General features: G+C 38.9%; 2 protein-coding genes and 2 long non-coding RNA genes across 4 annotated transcripts; 2 read left to right on the plus strand and 2 right to left on the minus strand.

The window, feature by feature from the left end:
• Position 1: 1 nt before the first annotated feature.
• LOC306822789 lies at positions 2–3,047 on the minus strand. Its single transcript, XR_013778951.1, has 3 exons — positions 2,730–3,047; positions 1,392–1,480; positions 2–1,094 (listed from the first exon to the last, which is right to left on the minus strand). It is a non-coding gene; the product is annotated as an uncharacterized lncRNA (long non-coding RNA).
• A 6,524-nt stretch (positions 3,048–9,571) lies between these two features.
• Positions 9,572–18,778, minus strand: tspan36 (tetraspanin 36). The gene is made up of 7 exons (XM_079363273.1): positions 18,507–18,778; positions 13,033–13,224; positions 12,853–12,927; positions 12,656–12,751; positions 11,378–11,530; positions 11,186–11,269; positions 9,572–10,436 (listed from the first exon to the last, which is right to left on the minus strand). Exons 1-7 carry the CDS (start codon positions 18,564–18,566, stop codon positions 10,356–10,358), a joined length of 741 nt encoding a protein of 246 aa, XP_079219399.1. The 5' UTR covers positions 18,567–18,778; the 3' UTR covers positions 9,572–10,355.
• Positions 17,629–18,520, plus strand: LOC306836284. The gene is made up of 3 exons (XR_013780754.1): positions 17,629–17,808; positions 17,958–18,363; positions 18,448–18,520. It is a non-coding gene; the product is annotated as an uncharacterized lncRNA (long non-coding RNA).
• A 3,805-nt stretch (positions 18,779–22,583) lies between the features above and the next one.
• Positions 22,584–23,540, plus strand: LOC306824309 (uncharacterized protein). The gene has a single exon (XM_079344403.1). It carries the CDS (start codon positions 22,694–22,696, stop codon positions 23,282–23,284), a length of 591 nt encoding a protein of 196 aa, XP_079200529.1. The 5' UTR covers positions 22,584–22,693; the 3' UTR covers positions 23,285–23,540.
• The last annotated feature ends 1,976 nt before the right edge of the window (positions 23,541–25,516 follow it).

Raw genomic sequence — 25,516 nt, forward strand, 5'->3', positions numbered from 1 at the left:
TTATCTTTGCAGGCAAGTTAGAAACTGAGCTTTTTCCTCCAGGCATCAGAAGTTTCTTTGTGCATCATTTTCTTCTTGACTTCTGTTTGTGTGTGGGATGAGTCTGAAGGACGGAAGGACTCATCCTTTTTACTGAACCTGCAGTGGTTAATGTGCTTCTGAACACAACATTTCAGGCCTTTAGGAGAAGGCTATCTGAGCTAACAAATCAAAACGCAGAAAACGTTTAATTAAATCAAACACAGTTAGATCAGTAATGTTGCTGCAGGTTTCGATAAATCTTTTAAAAAATGTCTTTTGGCTAAAAATAACTATTTCTCTCTGTCAAGTTTTCCTCTCCATGCTTAATGATGGTGTCTTCCTCTGCTCCATTGATCTTATTTGAGACTGTAGTGCGCTGCAGCAGGCGTGAACCTCAAATCTCTCCCTGTATCTTTTCTGTCACGTGCAGATATTCAAAATATCAGCAAGTCTTATTAATACTACCCTGGGCAGGGGTATCCATAGTAACAGCCCTCTGTGTGGCTGATCCTGCTCTTACATGTGGAGATGCATTATGGGACAGCACCAGGCGGACACTGGGCTCTGCACTCCTCTCTCTCTCTCTCTCCCCCGTTCTCTGCACACTCAGCTGTGTTTGTCATAAATCCGTAATCCTCATCGACCAGTCCAAGCCTTCGCTTGTGAACCAGGAGAGAAGGAGAGGAAGGCGAGGAGGAGGAGGAGGGGGAGGGGCTATGTGAATTTAATTCAATGAGGCTCAGTTGGCTCCTCCTCTTCTTCCATGATAACAGAGAGAGAGTCTCAATCAGTCAGTCAGACGAGTTCATTGAGAGTGAGATCCTCAGTTGGACAGCGGACAAATCCAGTAACTGTGCCCTTCTGTTGGTGTGTGTGTGTGTGTGTGTGTGTGTGTGTGTGTGTGTGTGTGTGCGTGTTTAATCCCTCAGTAATCTGCTTCCTGTTGCCATCTCATGAATGTAGGGATTTCGGCATCAGGCTGTGGTCACTGTGGAAAAAGATCCTGCTATTAACTGTGTCTCTCTACACATCTGCTGCTGCTGCTGCTGCTGCTGCTGATGATGATGATGATGCTGGGGAGGAAAAGAGGAAATGGGAAACAGACGTAAGATAGCAACAGAGTCAGTGTGCAAACATGGGGCTTTGTCACAAGAGAGTTAGCGTTACATAACACTGAATGGCAGTGTAACCCGATCTACTCTGCTGACTTAAAGAGGATTATCATGTCATTCACTGCTTTAATATGACGCTTAGACCATTTGGACAGTTCTTTTTTAAGTAAATGTCTTCATGCATTTTTGATTGCATCAAATAGTAAAAACTTAATTTGCCTCATTTAAAGTCACACAAATGCAATGTGAGTTATCTACCTGTTGTTTTAGTTCTGTTTGCCCCACTTGCACGCCCTTAAAGGTTTAAATCAAAAGCATTGACTTTCTGTCACCCCTGCATCCCACGGCTGCAAGAACACAAACAATCCATCAATCCATGGAACAAATCTCTTTGCAGTCAAAAGCCTGAAGGCAGACTCAAGCTTTCACTCTCTCCCTCTCTTTCCCCTTACAAAAAATCAGGATGTGCACTCAATAACTGGAACGCAATTGTCTTTTAAAACACTTACGAACATGTTGGTGTTTGCCTCAGTCCGGGCTTACTCTGTCAGGGTGTAAAGTGAGAAGAACAAGAGAGCGGAGAGGAGCTCTGACAGTAGTGCTGGGTGGGAGGCGCAGCACTGGGCCAACTTAATATATAATGCATAACCACTGGAGATGGCAGCTTGGTGTGCTTTACTTTTCATAGTTCTGCAGTTATGCAACCAGACATCAGCATAGAATTAAGATTTTTTTTTTTTTAATTAAGTAAAGATCATAATTTGCTATTTTTGAGCCCGTTTTAAAAACTTACTCATTACTTGAAATTGAAATTTAAAAAGACCCTTAAATAAAGACACAGGTTCATTCCCTCATCTGTCATAAACCTATATGCACAGTTTTTCACATCAACACTGTGAAATAAATCTACCTCTGGTCAGTAAACCCATCTGATACAAAATTACATACTATCTTGTTGTTTTCCCAACATTGTTTGTATTTCTGACCACTGCACTGTTGTCTTGTGTAGGCTAATATAATAGTCTCAATAGTTTGCTATAATTATTGCTGTTCACTGCTTGTACATCTAGATCAAAGTTATCCAGAGTAAAAACAGTGTATGTGCTCTCATACCTGTCCAATAAAGCAGATTCAGATTCTAAAGGTGAAGGGCGAAATATAAAAAGCTGCTGTACAGCCAATATAATGTATAGAGAACAAATAAGAACTCATCTTGTATTTTGAGTAGCTGCTTCTCTGTTCCTAACTGGGTTAACAGTCTGTTTTTCCTTTCAACTCAATTTACTCCCCATCAGACGTCAAGGTAGTTGAAGTGTAAAAACGCTGCATCCTCCCTGCACACTGTCTTCATGCAGCTGCCTTTGTGTGTCTACTTGCGCTCCAGTTACGCCCCTCTGACAGAACAAAAACACTCCGATGGAAGTGCATCTATTATCTACATATTGCCTCTTACTGATTGAGAAAAAAAAAAGAAGTAAAGCCAGGCATGTGCTTCTTTCTGCTTCCAATCTAGCGTCACATCATCTTATCTTCAGTGTCTGTTCGGTGAGCAAAACAAGAGGAGGAAAGAAAGAAAGATAACAACAGCGACCGTACTCACACAGCTGCAGCAGACAATGATCCGAGCTGAAGATGTGGGAGATAAAGGCTAGATGTACGGGTCCATGGAGGCAAAGAAAGTGAAACACAGCCACATCCCTGGTTCTTTCTTCTCCTTCTCTTGTCTCTGTGTGTGTGATTCAGTTGATACAATCAGTGAGCAGCCGGTACGGGTAGGCACGATCCGCGGAGGCTACAGAGCCGCTGACTGTGGGAGACTGTCCGCAGAGAGTTCGCTCAGAGTCCGCTGTGTGTCCGCGAGCCACAGGATAACAGGGATCACCCGGTCCAGACACAAGACCTGAGTGGCTTCACACAAACTCGCACAGGCACATGCGCGCGCGCGCGCGCACACGCACGCACACACACGCACTGCAGCATGGGTGATTAAGCACCCATCTCCCTCTCTCTCTCTCTCCCCCCCCCCCCCCCCCTCTCTATCTGGAGAACTCCCAGGAGCACCTCAGTTACCTGGCATGGTTTTTACAAAAGTACTTCTCACAAGTAGGATATATGAGGGCTTATTGTTCTTCTACCTCTGATCATTATCATAGTCCTCATTCTAACAAGAGTCCTTCACCTTTGTTCGAGTGTGCCTGAATAGAGGGCTAGAGAGGAACCTTTGTTCACTATTGTCAAGGACCTCTAATGAGAAATTACAATTTGTTCAAGTGAAAGACATCTGTCCTTACTGTCGATGGTTACTGTCATAGATGCAGTAAGATTAAACAGGGGAATATAAAGATGGCATGCGTTACTTTAAGCAGGAGGCTGATTTCACTGGAAATAAATGTGTATGTGGTGAAATATTTGAATTAATTACAAGAAAAAAGAAAATTCATTCTAATAACTTCTAATAGAAAATAATTTCACATTGAAAAAAAAACACATGTTAAGAGTTTTATCAGGTTACTATTATGTCTTTTAAAGTGTGTGCATGTTTAAGATCTAAGCTGTATTGCTTCATACATGAGTGGAATTACAAATTACAGTCAAAGAAAACATTGATAACAAAGTGATATAATGTTTTATGTTCAATATTAAACTATTTACACATGCAGAAAATTCCCCAAAAAGTTTCTGACATATCTGCATGTGTGAACACATTTTTCACAATGGACACTGTCCTGCCTCCTGATACCTCACTGGTATCATACCAACAGTGAAAATCTCTCTTCACCCTCTCATTACGCCTCTGTGACATTCATGTTAAAGTCAAAAAAAGTCACAGGGGCGTAAATTTCGCGCCTTGAATCAGCAGTGTGAATAGGCCACTTGAAAAATTTTTTTTTTCAGGGTTGTTTTGTGATGTGTCATTTCAGGGTAAGATTTCTTTTACTAATAGTTCTTTAAAAGACCCCAGAAAAGCAAAATTAGTGTGAAAGAAAGATAAATAAAGATCTCAGACAAACTGTGACCTTGATGCCCTCTGTGTGGGCTGAAAACAGAGAGAGCATAACAGCAGCAGAAACACACGTTTTTCCAATTTTTGGAAAGTCTTATGGCTATATCATGTCTGATATAGCCATAAGTAGTATATAGCCAGCCTGCTGCCTGTGTAACGAAGAGGGAAGTAAAGCGAGGCTATAGTCAGGTTATAGAAGGTCAAAGAGTCATGGAGCAAAGAAAACAAAACAATATAATGTTCTTACAAGAATAATATAAAACATATATATTGTATATTGTGTTATTGATCAGGCCTTATAAAGGAGTGATCACAGCTCTAGAACTGTCAGTGATACAGTTAATCCTCGCTTTACTTTATGAAACAAAATAAAGCAAAGTAAGACACAGGAGTAAAGGTTAATGAGGGGTATAGAAGTAGTTCAGGTTTAGGTTAAACATGTGTCAGTACAGTGAGAGATAGACAAGGAAGGATGGTCAATCTAATAATGATTATGCAGAGGTGCAACAAGATTAACAAAGAGGACAAAGGCAGCAGACAGAACAGAGACTCAGGAGTCACCTTAAATAATAAATCCAGATTAAAAGGGGCACGCTGAGCCTAATGACAATTACTTGCAGGTACCGATACAAAAAAAAAGAAAGAATAAAACCACTCCAATCTTTATGAAATGTCAGTGTGATGCAGAATCTGATTAATCATTTTCTAAATGAGGGCATTGGAGGACGGGTCAGTGGTTCCTTTGTGATTCCAGAGAGGAGGATGTGATCAGTGAGCTTCTGCTTATGGGGGAATTAAATTCCCCATGAGGAGTTTTAACAGGTTATGAAACAGTCTGAAATTAATTCTCATGGCTCTTTGAACCAAACAAGACCATTAGTGACAAAACGTATTATTTGTCTATAGTTATGAGTAATGCTTGTAAACACTGCTGTGGGATAGGTGTTGGATGAGGCGAGTAACAGCCCAATGCAAAAACAGCATTTTCGAAAGCAGGATGATATTTCTTTATGAAAATGGAAAAGAAACCAAACTTAAACATGTAGAGGAAAAAAGGAGATAAGGGGCACTGCTTTGTCCACAGGGGGGCGCCAAAATCGGCAGAACCAAAAGGCCCACTGACAAGAGCTTTAAAGTGACATAAAAATGCTCATTCTGTCACAAACAACAGCTCTGGACGTAAGCTGTTTTGGGCTTTGAATTTGACATTTTCCAGGTGTGCATTATGTTTACAAAAGAAATATAGAGGAAAGGAAATTGTCAAATACTTTTCTTGCTCCTGTGTCAGAGCAGGTGTTTTTTATTCAGCTACAAAGCTGTAGGAAAATGTAATAAAGCCTGTTTTGAAGATGAAATCCAATTTCTGATTTCTGGGACGAGCACAAGAACACTTTGAAAGTGTATCTAAACCGCAAAGGCATTAATCAATCGACCTGCTGTCTCCTGGGAGTATTGTGATTTTACAGCACTGACAAAGCTTCTGAAACAATGCAATATCAAAACCTGCCATTATGTACAGCAAGATGAGATGGCAGAAAATAAAACTGTGCTCCAACATACCAGCTCAGCTACAACCACCTGTGTGGGTTTTTGTGATTTAAATTCCTGAAGCTACCTACAAGGAAAGTGTGAGGTGATTTTTGGTGCTTCCAATGCAATTGTTGTTGGGCATACAGTATAGAGGGAAAATCATTAGCTGCTGGAGGTTAGCCAAAAACTAGATCTGATTTCCTGCATCTTTTGATTTCCTGCATCTTTTAAACACCACCGCTTGAAAGAAATTCCATAGTGGATAAACTTAAAGAATAGGCAGGGAAAAATACAAGCACAGAAAAAGAAGAATGGGAAAAAAAGGTTAAGAGAAAGAAAAAAAACTAGGTGGTAGAAAAAGCAATCAGGCTTCTTGTTTTCCTCTTGTAAAGCAGTGAAGATAAAGTTAAGAAATAAAAGATAATATGGATTATACTATTAAACTACTGATGCTAATTAGATTCCTTGGCTTCTTTGTTCTCAGCACCTCGGTTGCTTTTCTGCTCCCTCTAATTAACACTGATACCATCTGACAAATGGAGACAACGCACACGAAGGTGGTGGAAACACACGCATAAACACAGGCACATGTGTTGTCATCAGCACTTGCTCCTTGGTCCTGATATTTTGCTGACAATTCAAACATTAACTTGACGCTGCCCTGGTTCTCTGGAGAGATGTTGCTTTTTTTCCCCAAAGAAGCAAGAAAACATCCCTTAAATCTTTTATATGATGCAGATCAGTCTAAGTATTTGTGGTAAGCATGCTTCTTTGTTTCTCTTTTGATGGAAGATATGAACCAAAACAAAAGAAATCCAGAAAATGTGTTTAATATTGGAAGTGTTTCATGTGTCATGCAGGAAATTACTTCTCAAATCTCTCTCTCTCTCTCTCTCTACACACGCACTCACACACAGAAAGCACCTGCCTCCTCCAGCACAGCGCAAGCAGCAACAGTTTGTGCGTCCTCCTCAGGTGACCTCCCTCCAAAAAGACCCCTGTTCTGGTAGGAGAGGAGATGAATAAATAAGGGGTTAGTTTGTAATTTCCCTGTGACAACATCTGGCTCTGTGGGCTCATTTGGCGTGTGCGTGTGTCTGCACTACATTTTTGGCTAATGGCCTTGAAGAAGAGCGAGGGAGACAGGCGAGGACACATCTGTAGGTGTGCAGAGATGACTCATAGGGGAATAGAAATTGCTACAATGCTAAATCATACGCACACTCAGCTCTCACCTCAGTAAATCTACTTTTCACTTCTTCGTTTTTTTTACCCCAAAGATGCAAGAAGGTGAGGAATGAACAAGGTGGTTTCTATCAGACAGGGAATAACAGCAACATGCTTCTTTTTTTAAAATCATGAATGGATCTCTATCCTTGATCCAAAAAATGGATCAACATAGGAGTTGTAACATGACACTTGATTTTGTTTTTTTCTCTTTAAAAGTCACAAGAAATATTTACCGTCCTATCCAGTGAGAGCTTTTTTGCTTCCTTTTGATAGGACAGTAAAATATGGGAAGGGCAGTTGACATAGTAGGAAACTGGGAGCGAGTGAGGAACAACACAGGAGCCACAGGTGGGACCCGAATCCGGGCAGCGTCCACACATGGGGCGCGACCCAACCATGAGGTCATCCACTCATGAGGCTTTCACATGTTTCTCTAATGGATTTATGTTAAGTATATATTCACGGATCCTACATTTAAAGAACTACACATATCATGGGTTAGGGTATTTAAAGGACTACAGCCAGTGCATCTGAAGAACTACAACTCTCATATTTAAATGTATGAAAAAAAGGCAGAATTCTCTTTAAGTCTATATGTTTGTGGGAACTGTTTTAAGAGCTGAAGAGATTTAAGAGTTCCCTAGAACCCATGAACGAATCACTGGAATAACATACAAAAGAAAAAGAGTTAGCTGGGGTAGAAGGTCTTTTTTTCCCTGTCACCCAACAAAGCTGAGAAAAATACCAAAACATAAAATAATGCTTTGTACCAACATCCATCATCATACTGAGCCAATCTCTACTGAAGGACACAACTAATTTAAAACACAAAGAAAATTGAAGATTTCTTTTTAAACCAAGCAATAAAACAATGCAGCTGTCACGATACAGTAACACTTTAAGGCCCCATGTCATGTTTGAAGAAGGATATCTTGATAATCGTCCAAACCTGAAGGTGTCCCTTATCTCACTGCCTTCATAGCTTCCAATTCTTAAGTGAAAACACATAACCAATTATAAAAATCTGTTTGGTGACTGATAACGTACCAAAAAAAACAGCTGTTATGTTCAGATTGATTTGTATTATTCAAAGAAAGAGCATTACTGAGAAATGGCCCTCTCCCTCACTGCCATATCAAGGGTTAACACTCGTGATCGAAGCTGAGAAAAAAAAGAGCACGGAAAACAGATGGGACGTTTTGGTAGGGAAACAGATGCAGCAAAAGTGTAAAACAGAAAACAGGTAAAAAAAAAAAAAAAAAAAGGTTCTTGACAAAAGAGGAAAGGTGAGCTGTGAAACTGACACAAACACCCCGAGATAAACAGACAAGAGAGCCAAAGAGAGACAGTTTGAGGAAGAAAAACAGCTCTCACAGTTGACAAGGTTATCTGTGTGTGTGTGTGTGTGTGTGTGTGTGTGTGTGTGTGTGTGTGTGTGTGTGTGTGTGTGTGTGCTCTGAAAAGAAGCAGCCTGTCTAAATGTCAACACGGCCTGAAGCAGAGAGGATATGCCCTGAATAAGATATGCAGAGGAAAGCTATGAGACACACACTGAGGAAGGGGGGGAAATCAATTACATCACTGGAAGTCATTAGGGAGCGCACACAAATTATAATCACATTAAGATTGATCTCAATATTAAGATGAGGAATAAGAATTCAAAAGTCATTGTAAGTTTTGGAAATAATAACACTTTTTAAAAACTACCGAAGCCCTAAGCAGACATCCATCCAAACTGCAAATTTGATTTCTCTGTTCTCTTATGGGATCCCCAGAGTGGCAAAAGCAAACAAACATAGAAAATACACTAAGTCCTCCTCTAGTGTGAGAAATGGAAGCATGTTGTGGTCTCGCTCAACATAGAGACTCACCTGTTATTTTGTTTGCTAGATGTTTAAAACGATATCTTCATATGACAAGACTGATTTGTTGTATTTATTATCACAGGAAAACCAGCTTTTTTTATACACAGATAAGAAAGACATGTTGAGATCTCAGAAAAAAACCCTTCACATAATCCCAGGTTTGTGCAGTCATGGTTTTTGTCCTTCAAAATATACATATTCAAACTAAATGACAAAATATGGACTTTTTACTAACTTCTTATAAAAATAAAATTAAGGGTTTTTTGGGTTTCTTCACAATCACACCTGTTTGTTCAGATAACAGAACAGGCTCTCTAGCACCATCTGTGGGATCTTCTTTGTTACTGCACCTAATTTAAAAAGCCAAAGGATCTTTTCACACTATTGGGTGATTTCAGGTGAATCTTATCGCCCTTATCAATGGATGAGTGATCACTATATCTATAGTCTGCAGTTGCCATGTATATGAGTATACAAGTTTATGTTGTTGTTTATCTTTTTGAACACTGTCATGGTTTTATGTAAAGTGAACGCTCTTATCTCCTGTTTGAACGGGTCGAGTAGCCTCTTTATCAGCAGAGTCAGGAGGTGACAGATAACAGGCAGGGGTCACGTTCAATGTCATGCTCTCTGTGTGTTTTTGAATACAGATACTATAGAGATGAATTCAAACCATAGACTCTAAAAATACCACAGGTTTAGATAGAACTGTTTTCTTTTCCCTTAAAAAATGTCAACATGTGACATGCAAAGCTTTCATAGTTTTAATGTCATAAGATTAAAAAAAAAGAAACAGAAAAAAGCCCATAAAAGTTGAACATTTTCAGCTGTTTAATTTAGAAATGAAATAAACACAACCAAAGTCATTCTATGTATTAATGTTATTCAATACAGTTTAAATTGCATATACACTTATACACACCTAAATACCAGACATATAACCGCTGTCCTTTTGCTCATAATCACTAAAAGCTGAATATAAAGCTTTAATTTGAACCTTGAATATATGCCAAACAATATTGTTCTTTTACAGAATATCTACATGAACGCAGCAGAGTGAGACGGCACGGCGAGATATACAAGTAAGCACCGTGATGTTCAAAATATATATTTTCCTTTTCAGCTACATTTCCTCTCTATTCGTGTCACAGTTTTGCACCATGTTTCCAGACAGTTTAAGAAACTAGCTAGCTTAAAGACAGAAACTAAATACTTCAGGGATCAACAATTTATTTAATCTAAATGTCTCCCAACTGTGTCCTACCACACATATAGGCCTCACCTGGGCTGAGAGAGGACACAGGTATCTCCAAATAGGAAAATTAAGACTAACAATCAAATTGAATTCCATGTTTATATTCAATTAAATTATTTAATAACTTTGAGAAACATTGATGTTGTATTTTTAGTGGAGGAATATTCTTTTTTCCGTGACCTCCTTTCGACTAAGACTTTTCTACATAATATATGTCATAAACAAAGAAACTCAGATTTGTACAATGTTCTGTCTGGATGATTCTGCACTTTGCTGATTAAGTGGTCAGCAAAGCTTGTCAAGCAACAGGAGGAGGTGTGGTGGCTGCAGGAGGTGTATCAGGCATATAGCGGCTGGTAGCCACTCCTCCGACTGCCGGCTCGACAGGTGATCACACACACACTCAGCATCCCAAAGAACTGCAAAGGTGAAGAGAGAAGTGATCAGACACAGGTACTTGACTCCGTTTCTTACAGCATAATAACTGCAGAGTTTTTTGTTGTTGGTGTGACACAAAACTCAGACTTCTGAAACTTGTGGGAGAAAACGCTTTATTGTTTGCGATGATGCAGTGTTTGTTGAATGATTATGTGCGGCTCACTGCTCTTTTGTCTATTTTAAGTCCTAGATATGTTTTCCTTATTTCTTAGAGGCTTTGTACCTTCAAAGAAAATACTGAGTCAAAAGCTAAACTCAACTTCAGTTTTTGAGATTTTAAAACCAAACAGGCACCACTGAACCCGCTCAGCTGTTACAAGCTGAAGTACTTTAATGGCCACTATTTAAATACAACAAATTTGATTAACTCTGTGAAAGATTTTGCGTTATCAGGAGGTCACTCAGTTCAGATCTTTTTTCTCCTTATAGGGTGATCTCTGAGGTCAGGCATCAACTCACCTGCTTCTGTTTAAAAAGAACCCCTCAACATCGTTATCATTGAAATGAAACACAAGTGGGATTGAAGACAGGCAATCAAGTTGAATTAATCAGTATTATAAGCCCCAACACAAAATACTTGAAAACAAGTAGAGCTAGGTTAGAAGAACAAACATGCTCTCCAGAGGAGAGAAATATATTTATTTATCTGCTTAAAAAGTGCATGTGTCGACATGTAGCTCCCTGAGGTGTGCACTAATACTGATTCTGAGTGACGTTTAAGCTCTTTTACCTTGACGATTGCAAAGCCCAGGATAACCAGCATGGCATAACCCAACACATCCTGTAGGAGGACCTCCAGCTTAGACTCACAACCCTGCAATACATGCACACAAACAGTGAATCCACATGAGCACACATCAATCTGGCAATTAAAATCCAAATCATCATAAAAAAAGGCGACATGTTTGTTTGTGTGAGTTACCTCAGTGTTAAGCAGGTCTAGTTGGTCCAGTCTGCCTGTGCACTGTGCCAAGGTTTCGTTTTTACAGCAGCTCAGAGGCACAGTGTTGTTGTGGTTAGCATACCAGGTTGTGCTGGACCAGCTGGTGTAATTTCTGACCCCACAGCACTGCAACTGTACAGAGACGAACATAAAACAGACAGCAGTTAATACAGAAAAATCAATATCTGAATAGTTGACAAAAAGAGGCATTATGAAAAATTACAGTACAAAGACAATCTCCATTCTTCCACAGCAGACCCACAGCTCGTGAGACGCTCAGCCCACTTCTGCTGGTCACTCTTTGACTTTAATTGAAGGGTCTTTCAATCAAGCTTTATTTACTGACAAATATACTACTCTTTAAATGCAGGAGTAAGACCACATGAGGGAGAAAAGATGTTTAAACTCGCAGTATATCTTAGCACAGTGGGCATTACTCAATGAAAGGGGAGAATTTACAGTGGCGTCAGACATAAAGGAAGTAGAGTCAAATTGGCAGGAAAATCAAAATTTCAGCACTTGGCCCCAGAATTTGGTTAATTGTACCACAAGTCAGAACAAGATATTGTTGTATATTATAAATATGTTGTCCCATCACTTATCCTCAACCTATAGTGTGTAAGCCTGTGTTAAAAAAAGCTTCAACCTTTTCTGAGGAGCATCTCTCTCAGGAAGTTTTCTTTCACTTCAGGTAAAAAGTGAAAGAAAACCTTCATTTAAAGGTAAAAAACACAACAGAAAAACAAGATCAGTTTTCTGCTACCAATACCCATATCTGAGGCAGAGAGAAACTGTGGATTAACTCAAATTCCCTCCTCTTGTCTCAAATCTGGGATTAGAAAACGTGTTGTTATGGAAGTGCTGTAATCTAGCTCTAAAACTTTGCTGATATTCAGGTCAAACACAAGCAGTGAGAAAACAACAGCCGCCTACTTTTAGTTTAAGGAGAACTATTGATTTTAAAATAAATTATTCAAAAACACAAGAAAACTTTGAAAGAAAAAATGTAGAGATTATAAATACATCTAATTTAAAGAGAGAAAAAGAGTACGGACATTTAACAAAAATGTAAATTTGTTCTGTGTCTAAACCTTCTTAAGATCGTCTGAAAAGTCAGAAGAGACAAAGCTGAAAGCAAATGAAAGAACAAAAGAAGGAAATGAAAGTAACTTTGGAAGATAAACAAAGCAGGTGTTGAGAGTGAAAGAGCAGCTAAAAAAAGAGATCTATTTTAAAAGTGTTGAACGAAACACTAACCTGAGTCTGCAGATAGTCCACAGCTTTGGTCTCAGCGTCCTCTCCATCATAGCCATCAAAGACGTCACTCATGGAGCGCTGCAGGTCCCCGCTGATCTGCACACACAACAAAAGTAGGAATCAAAGTAAGAGAGTCTAATCGTCCATCCGAAGAGAACAATGTGCGTGACAGAGAACATACAGAATCTGTGACTCACCTTGTATTGATAGATGAAGCTGAATACCAGAGCAGCAATTTCCGCCACAAAGATCACCATGATGAACAGGAAGAACTGTAGAGAAATATAATGAGAGTGAAGGAGCACATCATTTGAAAAAAAAAAAAAACAGTATGGATCCACACACACAAACAAACACAATCAAGCACACACACTTACAAAGCTAAGGCCGACTCTGGACTCCCGGATCGTCGCGAAGCATCCCAGCAGACCAAAAATGAACATGACAACGCTGACGCCAATAATGATCGCCGCTGGGATCAGAGTGTATTTGTCCTGGATGAAGTTGTTGAAGTTGTCATAACTCTTGATCACGTAGGCACCGACGTAGGCCATCAACGCTCCTGCAGCCTGTGGAGGAGGAGAAACCTTTAAATCAGTGGCGTCCAAAGTTTTTTTCTTGTGGGCCAAAATTGTCGCGTTAGAATCGCTCACGGGCCACAGGGTTTTTTTTGGTTTTTTTTAAATATTGGAAGGAAATTTTGGGATTTTGACCTCTTCAAAAAATAATGTAAATACACAATAACTAATGTCAGTGGGAAACTGTTGTGTTCTAATTTTTTGGAAAGAATAGTCAGGCTTTTATAGGTCTCCCTCGCGAACATGAAAAAGAAAAAAAAGAATGAAATATGCCATCTGATGAGGCCTGGGGCCAAAATCTTCTGATTCTTCGATTGAAGTCAAGGGCCACAAAAAATACACTCAAGGGCCACAAATGGCCCCCGGGCCGCACTTTGGACACCCCTGCTTTAAATATACTTCACACAACAAAGGGTTTACATACTTTATATTCGCCAAGTTAGCAGAATGGTTAAAGCTCCTGACGGTTTTGGCGCCCCCTGTGGGCAAAGGGACTCCTCATATCTCCTGTATATGTTTAAGTACAGTTTCTGCTGACAAATCTTATACTCTAAAGTTAAATATCACAGCAAGTATCACAATGACTCTTTGCTTTTAAAAAAAAAGGCTGTTTCTGCAGAGAGCTGTGACTGATTCCATCTTGCCACACAGCCCACGGCAGTGGTTATGGGTATTAAGAATTACTATCAAAAAGTAATCAATCGTTCCGCTGATGGTCTCATTTGCTTTTGTAGCTCATAAAGAGAGATCAGGGATTTCACTCAGTTTCATAACCAGCCTTAAACGCCTAACAAGAGCTTTAAGGTGAGGAGAAGCATGCCCTTCAGAATGAAGAATTGTTAAATGCACAGAATGTCCTGTATTTTCACTTTAAATTAGAAAACCGTTTCAGTTTTAGTAGTAGTGAAACTAATGAACTAGTTTACATTCATCTCAGCAATTTCCTTTTTTAATGACACAACATTGTATCACAACTGCCCAGCATTGAGCTGTGAACTAGATTAAGGCAAACCCTTCTAATTTACTGCCCGGCTTATTGAAGTCCGCTCTAAAAAATTGCTAATAATGAGTGGGTAATTAATCACTCCGCTTCAAGAAGCTTTGGGATTTCAAAAAGAGAGCAGAAACAAACACACACTGATACAACTGAAGGGATCGGTCATGGGGTCTTTGTTTTGTCTCTGTGGTGTGTTTAAAGGAGAAAGGTATCAATGGGCTGAGACCTCCCTTACTATTAAAATGAGAAAATTATCATTCGAATTATTGACTATGTTGTTTTAAATTTTGGTGGACCATAAAGTAGCAACTCAACATAATACTAAATGTCATAATATGTAATGGGGCAAACTTTTTACAGCCCAACCACTGTAGCATCCTCCTCTATACATGTCTGTAGGGTAAATGATTGACACAGTCACACAGTCCTTTTAAGTCTTCTTGATTTGCTGATCATTTGAGCTAAATACATCTAGCCCGCAGCCCGCCCGCTGTCCTTTGACAAAAAACACAACCTCAGCCTTAGAGCATAAACCAATTTAGAAACTTTTCGCTTGTGAAAGGATTTATCTTTGCTCAGTTTTGTTCAGGCTGAATTGAAGAATCTGAAAGGAAATACAAGATTATGACACATCCATTCATAAATATTTAAGATTTGAGTCAGTTAGATTGTGTGGATGGTTTGAACGTGGCTAGCCTACATTTAGTCGAGACATTTAAATTCAATCTTAATAACTTTAAGGTCAAAGCTACTTGTTGAAACGGTCTCTGCTAATGAATAAAGAGATTTTGTTCTCTGTTCATTGTCTGCTGCTGGGATCCATGCTTTGCACACATGCTGTAAAAAGGTCGCTGCCTGTCTGTATTGCAGTCAGTCACACCATCATCATGACCACAAGTCATGCCTCAGCAGTGAGCTCATCGGTCATATGACTGTGTGTAGATGGGAGGTAATGTACTCTTGCCTTTCTTTTCTTTTGGCCATAAATTTTATGGATAGTTGAGAAAAGATCATTTTAACTATTTAAAACTCAGATCATAATGTAAATCCCTTCAGCTGTATCAGTGCGTTTGTTTTCTGCTCCACTTTCTTTTTAAATCCAAAGCCGAGGTTTTGAAGCTGAATAATGAATTACCTAATAAGTAATCACTCTTTTGGTGCAGGCTTAAATAAGTAGAGCAGTAAAATAGGAGAGTTTTTGCTCATTGATCAACGCTGAGTGGCTATTAAATAATGTTCTGTAATTAAAAAAGGAATCAGCAGATACATTTGTGAACAGTTAAACCATTTTCAGTTAAGAAGGATGTGTTGCTTTATACCTAGAACAACTTACAGAGTCTTATGATGATTGCAAATGTTTTAATAGTGAAACTATTGAAAGGGGCATAGATGGGCAAAGTATGGAAATGTGCTAAGCCATACATACGCTACAAAAATAAAGTCTATTCTTTAAAGGTAATAGTCATTTATAATCAAATAGAAATAAAGAGCTGAAGAACAGAGGCAGCTGTGAAGAAAAACAAACAAATGCTCTGATGTATTTATCTCGTTATCAGCACTCATGACTTCTCTTTGGCCTTTGAACCTCACTATATCAGAGCAGATTCAAACTCTGCTCGCTGTGCGAAAAGTGCAAAAACTAAAACTTACTGCTAAGGCATCAAATCCTGTAAAATAAAATAAAAAAAAACACATCTGAGTCTGGACTGCAAATAAGATTACACTGAAAAACAGGCTTTGTTTATGGGTGGAAAAATAGATTTTTAAGGAAATTTGTAATCAGCTACATTTTCCTTTGCATGAGAGGTCGGTGGAAAATGATGGCCAAAAGATGACAGTGTACGACTCACTAAAAAAGGAGAAGTTCCTCGTCTCAGATTAGAGTCATTTTTAGTATTACTTCCCTTGTGATGAGCTGGGTTATACACAGTGTGCTCGTCTCTGTTCGTATGAGTGCGGTTTTGGTTTTCATTGGGCCTAACAATCATTTATCCTCCACTTCATCCTCATGACTCACTTCTCTTAAACCCCTCCACAGTCACGGGATCCCTTCAGGGGTAGTTTGCTCGACCCCTCCACCTCACCTCCTCCCCACGGCTCCCCCCCTTAATCTTTTCAGAAATTCTGATCTTGTGCCTAAGAAGCAGCACAAAGAGGCTTACACAACGTGCAGCGCCAAAGCACGGTGCCACCTCTGAGGAATGTGAGCCGCCTCTGAGGGGATGTTTCTCGATGTGTGGGGATGACTTCAGAGCACAGCACACTCGTTCTGTGTCGTTGAATGAGTCCAAGGGGGGCAGACATGTTGGAAGTTTTTTCCAATCAGGGAACCAAAGCCGCCATAACGTCTCTGCTCACATGCTTCTAAACAGTCAGACAGAGCAACTTAACCTTTGAAACTTTTGATTTTCCACTTAATGAATAACACTATTTATTTGTTTTAGGAGCCTTTCACAACCAGGTGAACTGATTACAATAACAGCACTTACAGGTCAAACCAAAATTCTCCAATAGTTAAGTGAGTTACTTGTTCAATAAATCCATCCAATATATCACCCTCGTTCAGAAAAACAATATTGATCAGTGAAGGCAAAGAAAGAAGTAAGTCCGAGGCACCGGACACGAGGAAGCAATTTCTTGCAGTGTAAACTGTGGATATTTATGGTAATTGGCAACATTTCAGAACTGAAACATTGTCAATGTATTTGAGCAATTTAGACATTGTACGAGAGTTTCCTTGCAATTTTTGATGGATTCATTCCTTTCCAAAACCCCGTCTACATTTATTAAAACTTCACAATCATGATTCTGTTAAAGTAAGTTAAGTTAAGTAATGCAGATTGTAAATGTTCAAACAATGGTATCAAAAAGTATCGAAACATTTTGACAGCCTTTAGCTCAATGATTATGGATTTCTTTATTCAATTATCATTCTTCTAAATAACTGTATTTAACAAAGATGGTATTTTATTCCATGTTTGCTCTTCAGTGTTATTATTTCTTTCTGTGTTTATGTCCTCATGTCTGAGCTGCTCCAAACAAATTGCCCCATGAGGGATGAAAACATTTGTCTAATTGAGTCGAATGATATGATTCTGATTAAGATACAACAGGTCAGGCAGAGTTTAAAGGATCATTCAATTTTTTGATTTGAATTAGGATGATTTTTTTAAATCAGCCGTCAACATTTTTCCATCGTTTCTGTTAATCTGGTTTAAGTGTGTGCCCTCTCGCTGATCTTTTCTTAAGAGCTCGATAATCAGCAAATCTAAACTGGAGATAACTAAAGAAAAAAGGTTGATCCCGTTCTGCTGACATGTCAGACTGTGACCTCATTATTAAAAGAAGAACACTGAGAGTTTCAGCTCTGTTTAATTCTTCACACAGACTCTGCTTGATTCGTTTAGAATTGAAAATCTACATGACTGAGCTGCTGCTTTTTAAGAAAACCAGATAACAGTCATGCTTTTGCTGCTTTGCAACAAGAGCCTGTGTATGACCAATGTTTGTCAAAAGATATTAAGAAGTGGCGTGTATTGTTTGTGGAAAAACTAGAAACACCGACTCTGGAATCTGGGGTGAGTGAATAAATAGATTTTCAGGACGGACTGATCAATCACAATCACACTTATTAATTTAAAAAAAAATTATATTTGGTGAAAGATGAAGAATAAGTGAGTAGGATACTGAATTAAAGACAAACTTTCCTTGTGTTTCAAACACACAGAGACAAAGCAGGCCTGTTCTCTGTCACAGTAATCTAATAACACAGACATCAGCCTCAGACTGGCAGAAAAGTTGACTCGCTCTTTTCAACACGGATTTTCTGTGACTGTATAGAAGACAGAGGCGAGCTGTCAGCAGAGAGGACAAAGGATCAGAGAGAGAAATGTGTGCCAACAACATGGATCCTACCTTTAACATGAAATCAAGCCAGATACCTAAACTCTAAAGTCAATCTTTAAATGATAAGGCTCCATCCAATTGGACATGGTTCTTCCATATCTGGTAGAATTTCACATGATTTTGAAACATTGAATTTTCCTTTCCTTGAATTGAAAAACGAAGTACAGCACAATGATGGCGAATGAGCTGAGTGGAAAACTAGGACAGGCTTCAAAGGTGTGTACCAGGTACTGTGTGAAAATCAATAAAAAAAAAGCGACAGAAAAATCTAAGGTGCCTAACAAATTTTTAACTGCCCTCATTCTGGTCAGCATCAGTCCAAATGATCATCCCTGCATGTGGAGGATTGGTAAATAAAACCGCAACTCACCCAAAATATCAAGCTGAGGAAGAGGAGGACGGTCTTGGAGGTGAAAATCCCGCAATCCATGTTGTTGTCTGTGTGGCTGAGAGCTGAAGAGATGAAGAAGTGATGGCCAGTGAAGCCCTGGTTTTAGCTTTTGTAAAGAGCTGCTGCTGCTGCTGCGGTGGTCACAAGTTTTCTCAATGTGTCTGCCTGGGTCTGTCTGCAGAGAGAGGCTGCGCTCACACGGTCACATGCTTTCGGGGAGGCGAGCGATGTTACAGCAGGTCGTACAGGCTTCCTGCCACACACACACACACACACACACGCACACGCACACGCACACGCACACACACACCGCATCACGCATCACTTACTCAGAGGAAGAGGAGGGGGAGCCCATGCACGTTGATAAAGAAAGTGCAGAAGTCATAATTACGAAAGCCCAAATCATACACACCCATTATGTTGTTTTTACTTTTTTTTCTCCTGACAATGGCTTGATTTCACTCTTTTTCTCTAAAACTTTAAAAATTAACCCATTCTCACAGGAGAATTAGCCTACAGTTGTTATCTCAACAAACCAACATATATAAATTGACATTTTAAGAAAACAACCAACTGTGTACAATTAAATTGTCTGGGTACATGTCCAGTCAGGGCTTCCATACATGGCAGCAGTAAAAGTGAAGCCATTTGAAATATATTTCGTAACATTTTTATTATTCTTGTTCTTCTTATCTGTTTTCCCCTGATAATGAAATCAAAGGATTCAAACAGAGGATCATTTTAAATAAATAAAAAAAAAGTCAAAAACAAAAAACAAAATGCCAAATTAAATGAAAAAAAAACAGGCAGAAATGTAAAGGAAGAATAGGTAACACAGAAAAGAGATTCAATAAAATAATGAGGACATACAGCAAACAGATTTAGGCCTATAGAAGATTTATAACAATAAAACAACGACTCCCTTATTATTTTCTCACCTTTTTTATTCAAGCTCCTTTTTATCTTTTGGTTACTCACGATCATGGCGCCCCCTGTGGACACAGCTGGGAATTAGGTTTCTTACTGATTCTGTTCTGTACATAAATAAACATTTTCTGACAAAAAGTTAAATCCTGCTTCCTTCACAAAAGTTGAACATAACACTCACTATGAATATTTGCTGTAAAAAAATTTAAACAATTGTTTTTACAGGCTACTATTGAATGCTTATTTCAAAGCTGGCATGCAGAAAAACACCTCAGAGTAGCTTTAAAATGAAACATTGATACAAACAAAGAGAGGAACCAACAATAATCTAAGAACTGTTGCACTTACTGTTTGCTTGGGGAAGTAAAGCTTTTGATATAGTCAATGTCAGACACAGATTGAAATTAAATACAAACTGTGTTAAAAAAAATGGTGAGGGATGCTGATAGCCTAGTGGTCTGCCCAACATCTGCTCAGGCCAGAGACTTCAAACAACAACAGCTGCAGGTTTGATTCCGACCTGCGACTCCTTTCACTCATGTATTTCCACTCTCTCTTTCAGCTGGAGCCCCCCACGCCCCCCCCCCCCCCCCCCAAAAAAAAGAATTAAAAATAATAATAATAATAATAATAAATAAATACAAAGGGTAAAAGGGAAGTCTTTAAGTAACACTTGGACCAAGTTTAATAATACTAGTAAAACTTTCCCTGAAATTACTTCTATTTCCATTTCCATTTGCAAAGTGCTTGATTGTGATGCTGTGTCAAACACAGCTCTATGATTTGTAGTGACTTCAAAACGAAGGTTTATGTACTAAAAGAAGTCACTAATGGGCCAACTGCATCTTTACTGAACCTACTGTTACTAACTGTGTGTGTGTGTGTGTGTGTGTGTGTGTGTGTGTGTGTGTGTGTCTGTGTGTGTGTGGACTTAGTAACAGCGGGAGGTGATATCAGTTCACTGCAGAAGGCACTGAAGGACGATCTTCGCTCTCTCTCTTTCTCACACCAACTCTTCCAAAGTATCTCGTGTAAAAAATATGAGGAGGCGGGAGAGTGAGAGAGCGTAAGATTAGGTCTGTATTCTTTATATGGACATACCAGAGGGCTAACAACACTATGGTTTATACTGTATATGATATACAATAACAACAATAGTACATACTTATGTTCTCATACATATAGCATATAAATGTTCTTAATGGATTAAGGTATAAGAGGTTTTCTTTGAACCAATCAATCCTTTGTATCCTTCTGATCCTCTGAAGATGCTCCATCTGAGGGGATAAACATCTGCAGTCATAACCTCTAAAAACATGTTTACTGTTGTCACACATAAAGACAAACTGCCCCCCAAAGTTTCTCATTACACCTATTACATGATTCATACTCATTTTTAATGTCCTCTTTGCAGATATGTGTATATTATAAACTATACTATACAAATTAACTGACTATTAATTTGTAAATGTTCAGACTTTTCTGTACTGCTTTTTAAACACAGATCACCAACAAAACTCCTTTGAATTGGAATATAACAATAACCTTTATTTATACAGCACTTATCAAAAACAAGTCACAGATTTAGAAATAACAATCACTTTAAGACAACAAATCTAAAAAGAAAAATACATTTTAAAAAGTGAGATTTAACTAAAAATTAAAATTCAACTAAAATCAGGAAAAGTTTGCCAGTAGAAATTTGTCTGAAGAAAGGCCTTAAAAGAGGTGACTGAGTCGACTGACCTGAAATATACTTCACCTTCAATGTGATCAGAGCGAAATGACTGTTCTGGCTCTGATATAACACTAAAAGGGAAACAATGAAATCATATAGAAAATGTAATTTTATGTATTAAATATGATGCAACTTCAGATTTCAAAATGATGCTAATGGACCAAATGCATCACAACACAGACTGAAATAAGGTTGTGAGTTAGGGGCGGCAGAAGCTCTGAAGTGTGTAGGGAGCACGGTTGAGAAACAGTTCAACTCCTGATGTGGACCATATTATGGAAGTAGGTCTGGTAGCTGGAGAGGCAGGGCCCCCCCTGAGCACTGCTGATGTGCCCTTGAGCAGGACACTGAACCGCAAACGGCTCTGTAGTTCTGGCTGCGCAGCAGCTGCCTCACTCTGACATCTCTCCACTAATACATGTCCACAGGTCCTGCTTGTGCATGTGATTCGGGCCTGTGTGTGTGTGTGTGTGTGTGTGTGTGTGTGTGTGTGTGTGTGTGTGTGTGTGTGTGTGTGTATAACTAATAAGGGATTAGTTAAGTGAAAAAAAAGTATGAAGCCAGAGCTGCCTCAGAGTTCTTTCATGCAGCACCAAAGTGCTTTACATACAGATAAATACATGCTTATAAATATATTTTTTAAATATATTGATCTGGATAAATATCACACTGATGGTAAAAAAACCCAAAACAAAACAAAATTAAAGTGGAATGAATCCAGAAGTCGTTTCTCTTGGCGCCGTTCTGTACAGGCTGATAACTCTTAAACTGGCTGAGGTCCAACTCCCCTTAGAGAGGACACAATAAAGGAACCAGCTCTAATACTTTAACTACATAACACAAGACATACAACTCTATTCTGTTATTTCATCTTTTCCAGCTGGTGTTTGCATTAAATATCCTGAATATGCATTTCAGAGATTTAAATCTATGCTGAGTTCACTCCATGATGGGTCTGCGAGAAGACTGTGCTTCTTTGAAGATCTTAAAGTGAATTTAATCAGCTTTAAAGGCCAAAATTAAAGCCAGTTTTGGAGTCAGTTAATCAGCCACTTTGTAATCAAAAGGTATTCAGCTCTTAAAGTCTGTCTCCTATTTTTAAGACAGTTGAAATTCGTGAAAATGTCCAAAATACACGTCTCACATTAAGCTTTACAAGGGCTTCATTTGAACAATCAGAGATACTTGAAGATATTTAGTTTAATTTGCCACATAATATACATATATTTGTACCATACGGATCCTGCTGATTCTTGTGGTCTGTGTTTTATGTGGATTTTCAAAATTTTAGGCACATTTTTTATCGAAATATTCAGCTGGAGAAAACACAAACTTTATCAGGTTTGTGGTGGAGACTAGATGTGTGCTGGTAGGGAGGCTGGCTCTACACGGTTCTCACCAGCTCTTCATTAACGCAAGAGCTGCCAAGAGGGCAAACAGAGATATCACTCTGTCCTTTATCTCTGTGAGCCCTGCCTTCTGACCCTGACACTATAGCACTATGTCTTCTGCTGTGACTGCAGTGCCTCCTGTGGCTTCGGCCAAATCTCCAAAGAAGAAAGCCACAAAAAAGAAGAGCGGTCCCTCAGTGTCAAGCCTGATCTTGAAAGTTGTGGCTGAATCCTCAGAGCGCGGAGGTCTCTCCCTGGCTGCCCTGAAGAAAGCTTTGAAGGCTGGAGGATATGACGTGGTGAAGAACAACGCCAGAATCCTTGTCGCCATCAAACGCTTGGTGGCCAAAAAGTCTCTGGTCCAAACCAAAGGCAGCGGTGCTTCTGGCTCCTTCAAAGTGAACAAAAAGGCTCCTAAACCGCGCAAGAAGAAGGTGGTGAAAAAGAAGAAGCCAACAGTCAAAAAGGTCAAGAAGGCTGGTGTGAAGAAAGCAGCTGGAGGTGCCACTCCTGCAGCCAAGAAGTCACCTAAGAAAAAGAGTAAACCAAAGAGTCCAAAGAAGGCAAAGAAGCCTGCTGTGGCCAAGAAGCCAAAGACTCCTAAGAAGAGTCCTAAGAAGAGTCCTAAGAAGAGTCCTAAAAAGAGTCCTATGAAGGCCAAACGGGTCACCAGGACCAGAGCTGCTGCTGCCAAGAAGTAAAAACTCTCCTAATGAACACTGGGTGCTGAGCAAACGCATTTCCTGGAGCATTTAACTTTTTTTTTTCTTTCTTTTGGTGGGACTAAACTTCTACAGTCATTCCAAGAACTTAAGTATGCTTTATCCATTTACTTTTTTTTTTTTTTTTTTTTAAACATTCATAATCTGCTGTTAAAACTTCTCTCCCTGCAACCCCCTGTTGTTGGCTTGTAAAGACTTGGATTTGTTGGGAATAATAAAGCTATTTTCATTTAAAGAGTTTGTTGTTTGCTTTAAATTCGGTTTTCAATAACAGCTTTGATTATTTGCATAGCTTTACTGTATATTCTGTATTTAACTGGATAAGAACAGGATACAACAACACAAACCTATTCATTCAGTTTGTGTTGGTGTTTAAATAAATAACCTTCACTTGTGCATTAGTTATAAATATGACCTGGTCTGTCTGCTCATAAATAGAAGTTGTTTTGGGTTTAAACAATCATTGGTGGGTATTTTATGCATCACATAATACTGTGCGTCTTAATGGTTAAATCATGTCGTAAAATCACGCTCAGTAGGTAATCTGCATTTACGGCTCACTTTTTAGTGTCCATTAAAAGGGGAGTGTTACACTTGAGAAATAATGGCTAATATCGGATAGTTGATTTGCTGAAACTTGACGGCGCACTGGAACGCGCGGGATGTTTTAGAATGGCGCTTTTACGCGCCGTTAAGCACAGTGACAAATGCACCCATCACTGTGTGACAAATTTGATGTTTTATTTCAGGTTTTTCTTCAGTCTTCATGACAAAAGGTCACTCGTCTGCCACACAGAATCATACGGCTTATTGTGAGAAATTGTCGGAAAGTAACAAGGACAACAAAAAGAAGAACCCTGTATCGGGCTTTGGGAAGTTACTTCTTAGTTTGCGCCTTTTTTTTATGCGTTGACGGGTTTTGGCAGAAGTACACAGGGTTAGACTAGGCAGGTCTCTAAACTAAAGCTTGTGACACTCCCAGCTGCCTGCCAAACGCGTCTTATCGTCAGTGACAACAGTGAGGCATTCAGGGCGTGACATGCGGCTGGATTTGTTGGCTTTAATTTTATCTCCAGCAGAGAAAAAAACATGACATGGTTTCATAGTAGGTCAAGCAACATCAGAGGCAAGTCAGGAACAATGAAAGTTGATGAGGGAAGTTACTTTAAATTAGTTTGGATTTTAAAAAAAACAACAACAAATGTCTGATTTGAACTTATAAAGTATTCCATGTAAAAGATGTAAAAATTAAATTAAATTTAAAAAATAAAAAATTTTGCGCACTGAAATTCAGCTTGTTTCCAAACTGTCAGATGGTCAGATGAAGGAGTTTTCCACACACACAGTTTATCAGCTGTATTGTCCAATTTCGCCATCTAGAGGCCGGCTTTAGTAACTACAACTCATTTACAATAGAGGTCACTCAGGTCACTCTTCATCGTGATCATATTTTTGTGGAACAAATAGAGTTTCTACAACGTGGTTGTGTTTATAAAACACAATGTTCATACTCTAAGTGCAAATGACTCTTTGGCTTAATAAAGAAGCATTTGTAGTTTTTTGTAATACAGAGACCTCAGGAGAAAAACAAGACTTAGGCCTATGCAGGAATGCATTCAAGAAGATCCAATAATTAAATTAATGGTTGTTGGGCCTGTGTATTAATACATTTTGATGAAGTTCTTTTTTTCAGCTATGTAAAACTGTTTGAGTTGATGAATTGAGTGGTGCTCAATAGATAAACCTGGCCATGTCTTATTGTATATCTATGTGATTCTCATGAAACTGTAATGAGCAGGCGCTGTGATTTGTAACAAGATTTTTTTACATGAAAATGTAGCTGAAAGACAAACAGGAGATTTTTTGGAGATTTTTTGGAGAATGGTAATTCAGTATCTCGTTGTCTCATATAATCCTCAGTTTAAAATCTACAGCTAGAGTTAGTATTTATGGTTACATACACTGTCCGTAGATGTGTGTGTACTTGAAGTAGAGACAGATGGTGAAGAGCACAACAACAACAAAAGACTAAATAAATTCTATAAGGGTAGAACGGACCAATCACAAGGCCAGCGGTTTGTCTGTTTGTTGCTTCTCTTCATCTTTATATTTCTTATTTTATTTCTGTCTTGGATGAGAAGTATATATCCATGTCTGTGTAGAAAACCTACTTACGTCCACACATCTTTTTTTTTTTTTATGTCATTTTGT

Source organism: Symphodus melops (genome assembly GCF_947650265.1).
Source record: "Symphodus melops genome assembly, chromosome: 1".
Lineage (NCBI taxonomy): Eukaryota > Metazoa > Chordata > Actinopteri > Labriformes > Labridae > Symphodus > Symphodus melops.

Coding starts and splice junctions, on each gene's coding strand:
- tspan36 (XM_079363273.1), bottom strand. CDS start 18,566: ATGGATTGCGGGATTTTCACCTCCAAGACCGTCCTCCTCTTCCTCAGC. Junction 13,225..18,506: donor TCCTCAGCTTGATATTTTGG/GTGAGTTGCGGT, acceptor CCTCCTCCACAG/GCTGCAGGAGCGTTGATGGC. Junction 12,752..12,852: donor GCTTCATCTATCAATACAAG/GTGAGTCACAGA, acceptor TTGTGTGTGCAG/ATCAGCGGGGACCTGCAGCG.
- LOC306824309 (XM_079344403.1), top strand. CDS start 22,694: ATGTCTTCTGCTGTGACTGCAGTGCCTCCTGTGGCTTCGGCCAAATCT.